The sequence below is a fragment of the Equus asinus genome, chromosome 7, assembly GCF_041296235.1.
Source record: "Equus asinus isolate D_3611 breed Donkey chromosome 7, EquAss-T2T_v2, whole genome shotgun sequence".
NCBI lineage: Eukaryota > Metazoa > Chordata > Mammalia > Perissodactyla > Equidae > Equus > Equus asinus.
In genome coordinates this window covers 76819454-76835152 of record NC_091796.1, presented here as the reverse complement: position 1 = coordinate 76835152, position 15699 = coordinate 76819454, and the positions used below count along the sequence as shown (strand labels likewise).

At 42.9% G+C, this 15699-nt stretch overlaps 1 protein-coding gene across 1 annotated transcript; it reads right to left on the bottom strand.

The window, feature by feature from the left end:
- Window positions 1-5164: 5164 nt before the first annotated feature.
- RDH12 (retinol dehydrogenase 12) lies at window positions 5165-15699 on the bottom strand. Its single transcript, XM_044773832.2, has 7 exons — window positions 15446-15699; window positions 13875-13993; window positions 13229-13384; window positions 12426-12530; window positions 11374-11583; window positions 9447-9636; window positions 5165-6808 (listed from the first exon to the last, which is right to left on the bottom strand). Exons 1-7 carry the CDS (start codon window positions 15511-15513, stop codon window positions 6706-6708), a joined length of 951 nt encoding a protein of 316 aa, XP_044629767.1. The 5' UTR covers window positions 15514-15699; the 3' UTR covers window positions 5165-6705.

Below are 15699 nucleotides of genomic sequence, written 5' to 3'. Positions count from 1 at the left end.
GGTCACAAGAAATCATGGAGTCTGGAATCTGAGCAAGGGGAACAACAATTGTTTAATATTCTGAAAATACCAACAACGTGTAAAATCAATACTCACATCATTTTTTTTCTTTTTCTTTTTCCTTTTTTTTGCATTCTTTGCTGCTCAGCTCTCACATATTTGGCGTCACTACTGGTAGATATAAATGCACCCAACAATTTGAGATAGAACAGAAAACTTCAGATTTAAAATATTTTCCTTGGCCAAACAATGCTTCACAGACTTCTTTAAGTGAGAGGCAGTATAACATTGTGGTTAGCAGTAACCACCCCAGCCCTGTACCACTTTGAGCTGACTGAGCTGTGCCACTTGCCAAAGATGGCAGGAAATGATGCATGCCTCAAATAGAGTCATTATTCAGGAAGGAAGAAGATCCACAGTTTGGAAGTTACAATTAGGGAAGTAGAATTGGGGCAATTTCTGTGATTTCCAGAGATCAGAGTTAGGTAATAACACAGTGACTGCCCCCATCTCCAACCCTAAAACTCAAGGGGAAGGATTTCTCCATTAAATACCATTCCTAAAGCCATTAGGCCATGGGGGAGCAAAGTCCTTCCCTCTTGAGTGCCAGATTCTCACTCAAATCACGTTTTTCCATCTGTCTCCCCAGCTCAGATGGGTTCCTCTTAATATTCACTGACCCTGAGGATGCCACATTCAAGCTGCTGTCTTGGCCCTGAGTTCCAGGCCCTGCTCCCTGGCTGTTCCCCCAGCCCCTGTACTCCAGATTGAAGCTGTCAGCCCCTTGCCCCAAGCAATCATCCCCAAGTTCTCTGAGTGTCTTAGAGAATATACAAAGTGGTTTTTCAGATTTCAGATATTTGACACAAATCAGGAATAGGATGAACTTCATTAAGTCTATCATACTAACAAGTAGTCTGGCAAACATGAAAAGTTTATAAACGTCATAGCCCAAAGGATTCCAAAGACACATAATATAAGGATTCCATATATTTTAAGGAACAATCTTTTGAATGTGTTAGCATTCTATTCTCTCTGAAAAAAGATGTTCTATAGAAAGAAGATACCGTTTTAATAAAAATGACTATTTGAATGTGTGGAAGTGGAGGAACCCAGCCTTGAGAGCACATTTGCTCAAGAACACTGAGCCACCTATACCAGTACCAATACCAATGTCAGCTTGTTGCCTGGATGTAGCAGCTGGAGCCAACTCCTTGCAGCTGATACATGGCTTTGTTTCTTCTACCTGCAACCAGTCCCCTCTGACATGCATAAAGGCCCCCACCCCAACCCCACCCCTTTGCCTCACTGTTTACACTGCTTGTCTTTTAAGCTAGGACACAGGTTGAATCCTTGCCTTGGCACCCATGGTCTACTTGCTCTCCTTGCTGCACAGAGAGCAGCCCTGCACACTTGCCTTCCACATCCACACTCCTAGTGCTTGATTTACGCTTGTTCCTCCAGCCCAGAGGAGGCATCCAGGATCATGAATCCCCTGCAGACTCTTCACCAGGCCTGTCCACCAGACTTGCATGGCCCTTTCCTGTTTTGATTTTTTTCCTCTCTTCTTTTCACCCTTCATTCTTCACCAGACTTTCCACTTGACCCAAGAGCCTAGGAGGCACAGATCGTAGGTCCCTGTAGTGAACATATATTACTTGCTTCCCCAGTGTTATGGCTCCCCCCAACCCTTTGCCCATTCATGTTCCCAGATTTTTCCTTGAGAAAATTTGTTGCTTCCTCCACCGTGGGAAGCAGTAGAGTATGGCTATTCAGAGTGCAGGTTCTGGAGTCAGACTACCGGGGTCCACTCTACCACTTGCCAGCTGTGTGAACTTTGGCAAGCTACTTGATTTCTCTGTGCTTCATCAGTAAAATGGAGACAGCAATAGAATCTTCCCCAGAGGGTTCTTGTGAGGCGAGCTAATCTTAACTAGCGTAAGTGCTTTATGTTAGCCACCCCTCTTCCTCACTGGGTGGGGTGGTTGGGATGATCCCAGCTTCATGTGTGGGTAGTGATTGGCTTAAGCCAATTAACCTAGCCTATCCCTAGCCATAGTGATTGGTTCAGGAGGGAGCCGGTATTCATTCAGGCAAAAGGAGATTTGCTGGGGCTTCTCTTTTTTTTTCAGAAGGACCATTTCTTTCACTGATTTGAACAAACCAACAGTAAAAAGACATTTGTGAGACAACCAGGTGTTAAAAACAAACAACAGGCTCAAAATGGAGTCACCTGTGCTAAGCTCCACCAAGACTTAATACCCAAGCTAATTGCAGTTTCAGCCTCTCCCAGAAGTGGACAAAATCTGAATGTTAAAAAAGAGGTTGTAGCAAATTTGTGGAAAATGAATCTTTAGAAATGAATTTTATGTGTGGCCAAGACTGGCTAAGATTGGAATGAATTTAATTAAGTGAGTGAGTTTTAATATCAAAAGTACACCGGTGCAAAATTAGAGTTGATTTTCTCTCTGTTAAAAGGATAAAATCTTCTTGGACTTTTGGTCTGCTTTTGGTAACAGATTGTGAAGGTTTCTTTGCCTTTTCGGTAGTCTGCCTAGAAAGCAAAGATTTTGTGTCTTATCAAAATAATTACTGTGCTCCATGTTATCTTTATCATCAGGTCTTTAATTACCTAAGAAAACTGAGTCTTTTCCATTAAAACAGCTAAGGATTTTTTACAACTACGTAGCCTTCTATATTTGCCTGTGAAGAATATAATTACCACTTTGGTTACATAGATAACTAAGTATTGTTTCACTGTGAACTATGATGCTATTTGCCCAAGTGTTTTAATGTCATTTGATATTTTTGACAAACTTCCCCAAATCAAATTCTAAATTACTAATCTCAAACTAACTTTGGGATATTTCAGAGGGCCCCTGGAAAATCTCAAAAGATTTGTTCTCTCTCCTTATAACAGGGAGATGTTACACTAATTAGGCTTATTTAGTACATTAAATTATATGAGAAGCATTGTCAAATAAGTGATGATAAACTTTCTTAGGTTATATAGTATGGGTGAATGTTATTAATATAAGTGTTCTAGAAACTGCATGAAATTCCTAAAGTTCTCATGTGTCTTGGCATTATTTTACCAGCCATAATTCTAGCTATTATCTTAAAATGTTACATGTTACAGAAACAACCAAATTTCCTTGTCAATTCCATTATAGTGAACTCTCATCAGATCTTTAAGAATGAGCATCTTTAACTCTTTTCACAGACAGTTATTGTTTTACTCTGATGCATTTACAAAAGCAGTCCTGCAAAAGTACTTCATCTTCAAGGAGATTCACAGAAAGGACTTTTGGCAAGTCACTAAGAACCAATACTGCTCTTGAATCTCCTTGCAAGGGACTATATCAGGTCCTCCTCATTACACAGATGGCAGCCAAACTTCAGGAACTTGAACCTTGGGTACACATCTCAGAACTAAAGAAAGCTTCACCTGATATCTGGTCCTTTATAGACGCTGGAGATCTACAAATAAAATTGACGAGGAAGAGAAGCAGCTGACATAAATGTAGACCGCTTCCTCCCAAGATACTAGATCAAGACTTCATGCTTTAACTAAACAGGAAACCCTCTCTTCTTTTCTTTCCTTTACTCTGGCACTGGCCTGGAAAGAGAACACCTTCATCTGTATCTCTCAGGCCATTGTTAATGGGGGCAAACTTTCAGATTGCTGGATTTGTCATCATGCAAGAGATCCCCTGGTTCTCCCAGTGACCAATTTCTCTTCTATTTCCAATGTCACTGAAAACTACAATCAACCTCCCTTAAGAGTCTTTTACAAAGTTCAACTTTTATGGCCAGAACAACCTGTGCCAATTATAGCTGTATGTACCCAATTAGATACATTTAACTACACGAATCTTAGTACATTTGCATCCCCATGCTTATCTAGATCAGATTTTCCCCCACTCATTGAGATCTCACCAGCAGCACCCATCTTCATAAGGCATTTAGGACCACTTTCCATTTCAGGCTAGGAGATTCTCTTCCCATATGCACTACAATCCTGACTGTGCCCTAGCTTAGGCATAAATACAAAAGATAAAATGATCAGAAACCCTCCTTAATTCTTGGAGACGTTGCAGATTCCATTGCTAAGACATTAGCTGTGCGGTAAAGATCCTTAGACTCTCTGTCCAAAGTTGTTCTTGATAACAGGATTATCTTTTAGCTAAGCAAGGAAGTGTTTGTGCTATAGCCAAGCTGCCTGCCATACCTGGGTTAACACTTCTAAGGGAGCTGAAACTGAGTACATAAGATCACTGAGCAAGTCACTTGGCTTAAAAGAGTGATCCTTCAACAGGGTCTTTCTTTGATTGGTTGGGGAGTTGAGGAGCATGGTTCCAAAGTGCACTTCAAACATTAGGAATTGTCCTGCTTATAGTTATCATAATAATCTCCCTGGTGCATTACATTCTCTCAAAAGTTTTAATTGCATGTTTGCAGTTGCTAACCACTAAGCAAATGAACTCCCTAAGACTGGAACGTCAAAAAAGGAACAAAGAGAAAGACTGACTAAAAAATTGTGAGCCTGAAGTTTTGACCTGTGAATACCACAGAGATTCAGCAAGAAAAAACTCAGGCTTGGTGAAAGCTGTGAGAACTACAGAGCAGTAGCTGTGAGTGACGCCATGCCTTAAATTTTGATCACATCTCTCAGTTAGGCTGAGAGTTTGATCAAAAGGGGAAAATTGTTAAAAAGAATCAAGTCTAAAATGGAGTCGCTCATGCTAAGCGCCACCAAGACTTAATACCTAAGCTAATTGCAGTTTGAGCCTCTCCCAGAAGTGGAATTTTAAGCCAATCAGTCTGGAATTTTCTGAACAACACTAGTGAGGTAATCTGCCTGATAAGATGTTTTGCTTTCCCTTAAGGGAAGGTGACCTTGCCTGAAATAATCCACTCTTTTAACTTCTTTATCCCACCCTCTTTCTGTCTATAAAAACCTTCCATTTTGTACAACTCCTTAGAGCCCCTTTGCTGGATGTGATGCCACCCAATTTATGAATTGTTTGATAAAACCCGTTAGATTTTTAAATTTACTCAGTTGACTCTTTGTTCTTTAACACAGGGAAGCAAACCCCAAGTATTAAATGACATTCAGGAATTATTAATGTTGTTAGGAGTGATAATGGTATTGTGGGTTTGTAAAAAAACAAAAGTTTTTATTTAGAGGCACACATTACAGTGTTTACAGGTGAATGTATGACGTCTGGAATGTCCCTTAAAATATCCCAGCCCACCCCCAAAAGAGTGTCATGGGGGAAATAGAGAAACACTATTGACCAAATGATAACAATATTGAAGCTGGGTGACAGGTAAGTACATGAGGATTCACAGTAGTATTTACTCTACTTTTGTCTGTTTGGAGATTTCCATAATAACAAGGTTCTTTTTTAAAGTCTACTTGCTGTGGAAGGAAAGGGCATTTTTATCACTGGATGCCCTTTGGATGCTTTAGAACTGGAAACAATAGCATGACTTCTTGGGTCAATTGGCTGAAAGATTAGGCACATCTCCCTGCCTCTTCCTGGTGACCTGTTCTTGAGGCAAGAAGAAGGTCACCTGGGGTTTCAGCACAGGAGAGCAGGGAGGCCAGAAAAGAGAAGAGCTAGGATTTTAGGTAGAAGGTTGTTTCAAGGCTTGGTCTTTCTGCATCTTTATATCAAATTAAATGGAGTCTTATACTACGTCTGGATTTAATCTATAGTGGAGCTCAACATCTGTGTAATTTAAGTCACTCCTATCACTTCTTAAATAATAAAATGTGAGAGCTGGGAGAAACTTGAAAAAATACTCAACCGAATCGTCTCATTTTGCACCCAGATGTGACATTGTAAGAAGGTTATGGGTGGGTGGGTAGGATAAGATACTACTCACAAAACTGGGAGGTTGGATTCCCCACTTTGTTCCATCTCTCCTTTGCTACCCTGAGAAAATAAAAAAGGCAGTAAGATGAATGTGTAGTTTTTATTTTCTCTGAAAAGTGAGATAAAGGGAACCCTTTAGAAAAAGAAACCATCTACATGATTGAAAATGAGACGGTCTAAATTTACATAGTCATATGTCAATTATATCTCATTAAAGCTAGAAAAAATATTTTTAATTTTTAAAAAGAATTAGAAAAAGAAAATGGGAAGGTCCAGCTTCATGCAGTGACTCCAGAATGCTCAGAGGAAGGAACCAAATTTGGTCAAGGTTAAGCCAAGATTTGCCTGAGTTGGTCCAGACTTCAGCGCAACGACTAGCAATCCAAAGAGGAAAGAGATCCGTCAAGAGCTTGAGTCTATAGTTCCTGAAAATCTGTAACACTGATGCTCTTGTCACCTCAGCTGAGAATGCTGGCTGACATTTCTGGTATTGGTGAGGGAATTAATCCAATTTCCCAGGCTCTTCTGCCAGCCCCATGCCCAGACTGGCATCTTCCCAGTTGTCCTGCCCCTAGATGGTGGCCAACTTTGCAAGTCTTGGAGAAGAATGCTTTGTAAGTGTGAATGTCTCATGCCATGAGCCAGCCTCACAAGAGGGTTGGATGTGAAAAGGTTTCCAGAAGGGTCAGGAAGACCAGAGCACGGCAGGATTTGCAACAGCAGCCAGCCAGGAGAACAATCCTTCAGGGTGGGTTCTCCTTGGCTTCCGTTCATTATGGTGTGGATTGTGCCTGATAAAGCCATGGCTCTTCCGGTAGCTCTACTCCCATTGGATTCCTAGAAGCTCACAGCTGACATTCCACAAGCGCTGAGCTGTTTTGTTATCTCGGGCCCTTGGAGACACCCAGGTCCTCTTGCAGTCACTAGAGGACAGAGAAAGCATGAACATCCAGGAGTGAAAATTGACAGTCTGGGAAAGTTTATGGCCTCTTTCTCAGAATATATTTCTTTCTTTCTCTCTTTTTTTTTTTTTTTTTTTTTTTGAGGCAGATTAGCCCTGAACTAACATCCCCTGCCAATCCTCCTCTTTTTGCCGAGGAAGACTGGCCCTGAGCTAACATCCATGCCCATCTTACTCTACTTTATATGTGGGACTCCTACCACAGCATGACTTGCCAAAGCCGTGCATAGGTCCACACCCAGGATTCAAACCAGCAAACCTCGGGCCGCCGAAGCGGAACGTGTGAACTTAACCACTGTGTCACTGGGCGTGACCCTCAGAATATATTTATGAATGTGTAAAATATATTGGATGACAAAAACTAATTGTATTGAAATGCAATTTTAAAACATTTTAAAAACAAATTCATGATATAGTAATACATATGCTTCTTTATTAATGTACTCTATAACAAGAGCTCGCGCTGGGTCTAATAACCACTGGATTTCAAAGTGGTGGGCAGAAGTGACATTCTGAGATATCTGCAACAATGCAATGTGATAAGAAAATATTGATAGTTTTACTGGTGACAAAGTCACAGGTATCATGACTACTCCTGTGGTTCACTGCCTACATTCACAATCGAAGGAAATGCCAAATTTCAGATGGAGGTCAGTGAAATGAAAGATGAAGTTGAAATTACTTTCCCATCTAAGTTCACAGACCCCTTGAATTCTTTCCACAGACCCTCTTGTGCCCCAGGAGCCCCAGACTAAGTAACCCTGCTTTCTCTTGTCTGGGGGGGATCAGAGAACTGGAGGCTAGATGGACAAGGTGCTACAGGCAGAATGCAGTGCTCATGGTGCTTTTCTTCAAAGGATATTTTTTTCTAATTATAAAAGTCCCGTACAACACTTGGAAAATGCAGTACCGATAAAAAAAAAGAAAAGCCTATTATTTAATTACTTTTCCTTACACTCTTGTTTGCTTTATTTGTGTAAAAATAGATATATAGTCTTTCTCGCTTTCTTGTATACAAAACTGAGATCGTACTGTATCTAGTTTGGGGAGGATAGCTTTCTCTTGTAAAAAATGTATATTTTAATCATACAAGTAACAAATAAATATTTGATCTTTAAAACTTTTTTAAATAATAAAGAAATACCTAGAGTAAAAGGTTAAAATCCTCCTTTGCACTCCCCCGGCTCCTCCTCAAACCCCCTTGGAAATAACACTCCTTATGGTTTGCTATGTATCCTACCAGACTGTTTTCTATGTATTTACAATGAATAATTTTATAGTTCTATGTAGCAGTTTCTTCTCACAATTTTATATCACCAACATTTTCCTGTGAATTAAATATTATTTGAAAATATTTTATTTAGTGACTGTCTAATATTTTATCACATATTTAAGGCAGTGACGTTAAACATCCAAACTCTTAGGGTAGCATTGTCTAACAGAAATCATGATGCAAACCACAAATGTGAGCCACACATGTAATTTTAAATTTTGTAGTAAAATTTTTAAAGTATCTTTTAAAAAGAAAGAAGAAATGGGTGAAATTGATTTTAGTACTATATTTTGTTTAACTCGATATAGCCAAATCATTTCAGCATGTAATCAATATAAAAAGTTATTAATGAGCTATTTTACATTTCTCTTTTCATACTTTGTCTTTAAAGTCTGGTATACCTTTTACACTTACAGCACATCTCATTTTGGACCAGCCCTAGTTCAAGTGCTCAATAGTCACGTATGGCTAGTGGCAACCATACTGAACAGCACAGCTCTAGAGCCAGGACTACCACTTATAAGCTATATGACCTTGAGCAAGTTACTTAATTATTCTGTGCTTCAGTTTCCTCATCTATCAAATGGGTATAATACTATTATCTACTTCTTAGAGTTGGGATGACTGTATGAATTAATACATGTAAAACACTTAAAGAGTGCCAAACACTTTGTAAGAGCTCAAGAAACATTAGCTATTACCAGTTATCCATTCTCCTCTTGTTCGACACTGACATCATTTCCAGTGCTTCACTTAATACGTGGGGCACCAATGAATAGTCTCAAGCAAACTGGGCTGGATCAAGTCATGGAATGGGAAGAAGATTTAATCCTGGGCTTCCATTTATTCTCAAACTCTGATTGCCCATTAAGTTTGTGGTAAGACTACACTGAAATGTCTATTTCTATATTCCAACAGATAGTGCCAACCCTGGCAGCACTGCTAGACAGAGTTTACACTGGGGAGAGGTGACTTTGCCCCAGTACTTTGTGCTAAGTGGTATTGAAGGATTCATGAAAGAAGTAAGCCAAAAGCTTCAAGGAGGAGAAAAAGGATCCAAAGGGTCAGCTAACATTCTTTCAAAGGCATAATCACCAGAAAGCTACAAAGCTCACCTGGAAAACTGGCGCGCAGGTATAAAAAAGCAACTTTTGCCAAGTTTCTAATGTAAGTTCCCCTGGAAAAGAACTGACAGTATTTGGTTTGCAGGCCCAAACCAAACCTGGATTCCACTATCCGGCACAAACTCAGCCACTCGGGGTCCCAGGGCGCCCTATGCCTCACCAGGCACACAGGTGGTGGAGGAACCTGCGCTGCCTGCACGTACCTGAAGTACTTGCCGCTTAGGGGCTCCAGGCCTTCAGCCAGCGCACAGTGCAGGCTGGTCTGTGCCCCTTCCTGCACCGATTTTAAAAAGTAGGAGAAGAGCCGCCAAAAGAGGCAACATAGGAAGGAGTGCCGGGCCAGCTCAGAGCGGACGATGCCTGGGTGCACAGCATAGGTGGTGACCCCCGTGCCTAGGGCAAAGAGAGCACAGTTAGACCAGGGAAACAGCTCATCTCCTGCAGCAAAATGCACAAGTGAGAAGAAGGGTCTCAGGAAACAGAGCTCCAGGGTTCAGAAGGCATCACTCCTAGCCAGATAGAATCTGACTAGTAAGTCATGGAACTCTTCCAGAAAGATCTATAGCCTTCCAGCTTTCTATGTTCCAAAAGGAGTGCTTGGTTGAAGGTCCTTCTATTTCAATGTCACCTTTACTCTGTGGCTTAAGTCTTAATAATAGAAACAACAGTATATTCTGGTAGTCAGAGTATCAATTACTGAGGGTGATATCTTCGGAATTTCTATGGTAGTGCTTAGGGGAAGAATCTGGTTGGAAGGTAGTAGGCTAGGACCTTGTTTTGAGCTGCATTTGCCAGGGAAGCACATTTTATGAGGTGTAGATTGAGGGGTGTTGATGGAGATAATGGGAGTTAACATGCCCCCAAGACATCCCTGGCGCCTCCACTATTTTTAGTACTCATTATGTGCAAGGTCTGTGCTACATGCTTTCCATGCATTATCTCATTTAGTTCTCAAAGAGGCTTGTGAGGTAGGCAATATTAAGATCCTCATTTATAGCTGAGGAAACTGAGCTCTGATCACAGAGAAGTTAAGTAAATTGCCTAAGATCATACCAAGCAGGCTGCAGGGCCACGGTCTGAACTCTTGACGTAAAGAACATAGACTCCAGAGTGAGGCTGTCTGGATTTGAATCCTGGGTCAGCTAGGAAACTTTCTGGGTAAGGTTTCTTAATATATCTCGGCCTATCTCTTCATTTGCAGAGTGCAGAAGAATAATAGCACCTACCTTATAGGAATGCTGTGTTAAATGAATGAAGGCTTGTACAGTACACGGCACACACAAAACTCAACATAACAATAATATGTCATTATTATTATTTCTCTTAATGATTACCCTATTCTTCTATCTTCTGCATTCTGTACTGTTGTTCCCAAACACTGGCTTATTCGCTGTAGCAAATGGTCCCCCAGATTTGCAGATGTGAAAGCCAGCAGTGCATCAAAAACTCCAGGGGAGCACAGAATCGTAGAATTAAGAGCGGCCCCACCTCATTTTACAGCTGAGAGGATGAAGTCAGGGGAGGTTAAAGGAACACGGCCACATGCACATGCGGCTAGTATGTGGTAGAGCAAGAACTCAGTCCCAGGGGCCTGACATCCAGCCCTCGCTCTGGACTCCAGGCAGTGGCAACTCTGTAGCTCAGCTCATCGTGTGAACCTCTGCTAATAGCACACAGAAGAAAGCACCTGGACCTAAAGCAGCGTTCCCACGTTCCGGTCCTGGTTACTTCACTTTCCCATGTTCCGGTCCTGATTACTTCACTTACCATATCTCCTGGGGCCAGTCACTTCTTTGGACTTCAGTTTGGACCCAGAAAATAGTAATAATAATACCTACTTTGTCTGTAGCAAGAGGTTGTTGTGAAAAATCAAATGAGATCATAATTGAGATAAGATGTGACATAAATGTAAGGTAACTTTCTAAGTTCCTAACCCCTGTTTGATTTGAAGCTTGTCAAGGGCAAGAATTGTGTTTTTATTCTGTTTATAACCTCATTCTCCTTCGTGTACAGAACTACCACTGAAATGTGCATGTTTGACGTTCTGGCTTTAGAATTTCTGTGAATCTGTAATCTGGACTGAAGACCGTGCTTTTGCTATGTTAACCCTGGCCCTTTCTCCAGACTTACCTTGGATCCTCTTGGCCAGCTCGCGAGTGAAAAGCAAATTGGCCAGCTTGCTGTGGCAATAAGCAAAACCCCATCTGTAGGGCTCCTCACCGCGGAAGTTGTGGAAGTGAATCTTGCCAAGGTGGTGGGTCACTGATGACAAGTTCACCACCCGTGCAGGAGCAGACTCCTTCAGCCGCTCCAGGAGCAAGTAGGTGAGAAGGAAGTGGCCTGCGAGGAGAACCAGCAGGGCAGATTGAAGAGCAGAATGGCAGCCCAGGCTCAGGGCGTGGGAGCTGATGAGAGGACTTTGGCATTAGCTCACTATCTTCTGAACGTGAAGAAATTTTGATGCCAAGAGTAATTCAGTGTTAATGGTCTGTCAGTCTGAGATTCCTCAAGGCAAGGGCAGCACTAGATGATAGATAAGGGAATACAGACTTAATCTGTACTTATTTGTACTTCTGCCCTTGCCCCAGTCAGGAGAAATGCCACCTGCTGGCTTCCAGTCCCCCTCTGGCCATGATCACACAACTATGGGCCCAGGCACACACATATACAGAAGGAAGGCTGGGATAGTTAGGAAAAACATCACTTGCCTAGCATCAGAGGACATGATCCATGATCTCCTCATTAGAGCCATCACTTTGGACTCAGAACCCCAGCCTCTCTCACCTCAAGTCCTCAAGATCTGCCTCCTCCATGGACCAACCCTTGGCTTGCTTAGCCCTCAGTTACAGATCTGACCCCTCCTGCCAAACACAGACTCCTGCACCCCCCACACTGGGCCCTGCTTGGGAAGCCTTGCACTCCCTCGGCCCCATCCAAGAATGACATTATTCTCCCTAGCATCTCCCGAGTTTTGAGGTTTCTTAATGGTATGGGCAGGAGGAGCTCATCTTTTTGTACTGGTCAGGAGAGGGACAGTGAACAAAAAAACCATTATGTCCAGTGTATTGGAATTCTGGGCTCTATGAGGACCATTGGAGATTCTCAGCTCTAGTATAGGCTTATTTCCCCACAGAGAACAAGATGGGGTATGCCTCTCTTTTCAATCACTCAAAGACACTTACCCAGGTGGTTGACCCCCAGGTTGATTTCAAAGCCATCAGTTGTCTTGGAATGTGAAAACATCATCACTCCTGCATTGTTGATCAGAATATGGAGCTGCTTTTCCTCTATAGGGCAAAACCAAGGAGAACCTGTAGTTACAAACAAGTCTGCTAGCTGCCTATCATAGTCCTGAGTATTTGCTCCTTGCCTTTGGACCTATCTCAATGATATTCAGTAAGTACTGTCATTGGGTTTATAATTTTAGTTACTGATAGCTCCCTGGACACCATTCATTCAGCAACTGAGCATTGAGTACTGACTCTGGGCCAGGCCCATTCTGCTGGGCACTGGGCACACAGTGGTGCAACAAGACAGACACGGGCACACAGTGGTAAACAAAACAGACACGGTCCCTGTCCCTCATAGATTTCATAGTCCTTGCTAAAAGCTGGTCATTTTCCAAGATACAGAAGAATTTTGGCAGCAGCAAAACCTCATTTAATGCATGTTGCCACAGAAGGTTGATTTTCAGGATGAAAGAAAAGAGTGACATCAGGGCCACACCTTGATGCCAAGGTGCAAGCCCAGACAGGGAGCTGACACCTCCAACATTCCCATTGCTGAAGCGAAAAGACGATAAGGATCCTGCGCAGCTTGTCATCCTGTCATCCTCTTGCTAATTCCCTGCCATGCTGGTTCATGTGGCAGAATCTGTCCATTGGGATTGGTGATGGTTCTGATACAAGAGTCAGAGATGTTCCAGGGTAGAGCAACCACTTTCACATCCAACACTTGCTTGTCTAGCTACCTGCCAGGGTCTCACCTGCCAGAAAGCCCTCAGCAAAGGCTCGGATGGATCTGGTATCGGATAGGTCCAGTTTCCGCACCAGCACCTGGGAGTTCTTTGTATCAGCTCGAATTTCACTGGCAGCAGACTCCCCCTTCAGTACATCTCGGCAGGCAATGTATACTCGGGCTCCTGGGACAAAAACAGAGAGGCAATGTGTTCAGACCCTAGACTGAAAAACAGTATAGTAAGTGAGCTTGGGACTGGTGGCGAGAGCCTCCTCCCAGCCATCCCTAAGCAGTGAGAGGCTATATTGCCACTTCAGGGTTCTCACAGCAGTCTTCTTGCTGCAGCTTACCCCCAGCCTAGGAACCTTGGTTTTTACACCCTGATATTTAATGTTGCTTAGTATCTCCTTTCAGAATCACTGACTTGACCAATATCCTACAGACATCATTGTTTTCCTTATTTTATATAATAGGAAAGGAGCAGGAAGGGAGGAAGGAAGGTTTGTTTAAGGCCACAGAGTAAGTTGTGCCAGAGGTGGACTTGAATCCCAGTTTCCTTGAATTCCTGGCTAGAACCCCCAAGCCCAGGAGGAAAGAGAAGGAAATGCGGGCAGAGCCTCCAGTGAGAAAGGCAGGAGGCGCTGCCCTGTGGACTCAGAAGCGGAAGGACTTGCCTCTGCGAGCGAGCTCTCTGGCTGTCTCCTTGCCAATGCCCGTGTTGGCGCCGGTGATCACCACTACCTTCCCGGGAACCTGCACAGTTGTTCTGCAAACCCCACCAGCAAAGAACTTCCTGTAGGCAAGGGAAACAAAAGCATTTACTCACCACCTCCCCAGTCCCTGACTGAGATACATAAAGTCCATTCAGCCTCAAAGAGGGATTTCTTTCAGTTGTTGTCAGGAGGCCTAAAGAAGCTAATCTTCAAGGGACAACATTTTCCCAGTGGGCAAAGGAGCCTCCTGCTCATCAGCTCAGCCTGGACGGTCATGTGCTCAGAAGCTGCAAAGGGTCCTCCGGACAAACAGAACAAATGCTCTTGAGTGAGGGCCAATGGAGAGCTTCCTTGTTAGATAAGAAAGATATCTAGCTCTGTCTCTAGAGATTCCCAGAGGACAGCGACCTCCTCTACCCTGCATTAAAAATATATGGGTGATGAGCGTTACTGGAATCAGTGGTCCTGAGCCCTAGGTCTTCAATAAGCATCAACCAATGAACAGTACCTCCAGGGGTCCCATATACAAATACAGCTCTCGGGCTGCCTCTCCAGCTTTAGAGAGCTAGTATCTTCAGAGGCTTTCTGCCATCCTACTGAGAGTACATTCTAGCCATCAGCACACAGAAAGAAAACCTCCCTTGTTCAGATCTCTGTGCAGAGAGCATCCTTTCACATAAAGTTGACTTGACAAGTTCCAAAAAACAGGATGGGAGGGCAGCAGAACTAATATTTCCTGAGCATCATCTGACTTCCAGGCCCTAGGCTAGCACTTTCCACAGGGAATTTATTTTAATCCTCTCAACCACTCCGTTATATCTTTCATATTACAGTGGAGAAAGCAGAGGCTCAAAGACGTTCAAGTCACATGCTAATGGTGGCAAAAATGGAATTTGAACCCAGGTTTCTATGCCAGGACTTAGAACAGCACTCTGTCCCTTATATGTCCATTTAACCTTCTTTATCATCAGCAATTTTAAAATTCTCTATTCAGAACACACATTTCTTTCTGAAATTTTTCATGAAATCCCACAGCAAAAGAGCCATCCCAAAACATTAGTTGAGGGTCTCAAAGGGAAGAGAGTCTGTTTCCTTCCCCCAAATGCCTGGTATTTAACAATGAGTCCCTGGGCAATGACTACCCTTGGTAACCCAGCCCGGACACCTTGACTATGGACAGTAAAGAAAGGGAGACCTTCAGAGAAACCCAAGGGAATAGAGTGACAGAGCAAGGACTCCCACCTAAGTTGTCTGTCAAGCTACCTAACAGAGTCATCCACTCAGCCTTCCACTAGCATCAGAATTCAAACCAGCCCCTCCTCTCCCAGCCCCAGGTGATTCCTTCTCATTTTCCACCATTGTATCCGTAACCACCTCCTTTCTTCCTGGTTTTTTTTGCCCTGACTTTCTCTCCCTTGGCCTCCTTCCCTCTCTCTTCTTTCAGCAGCCAATAATTCATCTACTTACAAGCTCTCTGGCTCCAAATTCAGGGCTTTGTAAAATACGGCACAAGTTCCTGAATTAAGACAAACCTGATGGATGGAGCTGTCACATACAGCAAAGAAAAGACGGAGGTGAGCAGTCCCAAGATAGCCAGCATATTTTCAAATTCTTTAGTTGCTGCTGCTTTAGCAAAAGCAACTTAGACTCCAACTCTGGGTCGGGCTCCTGGTCTGATTCAACTCTTGGCTGCTTCTTGCTGCTTCTTTCTCCTCTAGCTCATCTCTCTCCTGGGAGCTCAGCAACAGCCTGGCTGTAGGTGTAGCCCAGAATCCTATTTAAATCC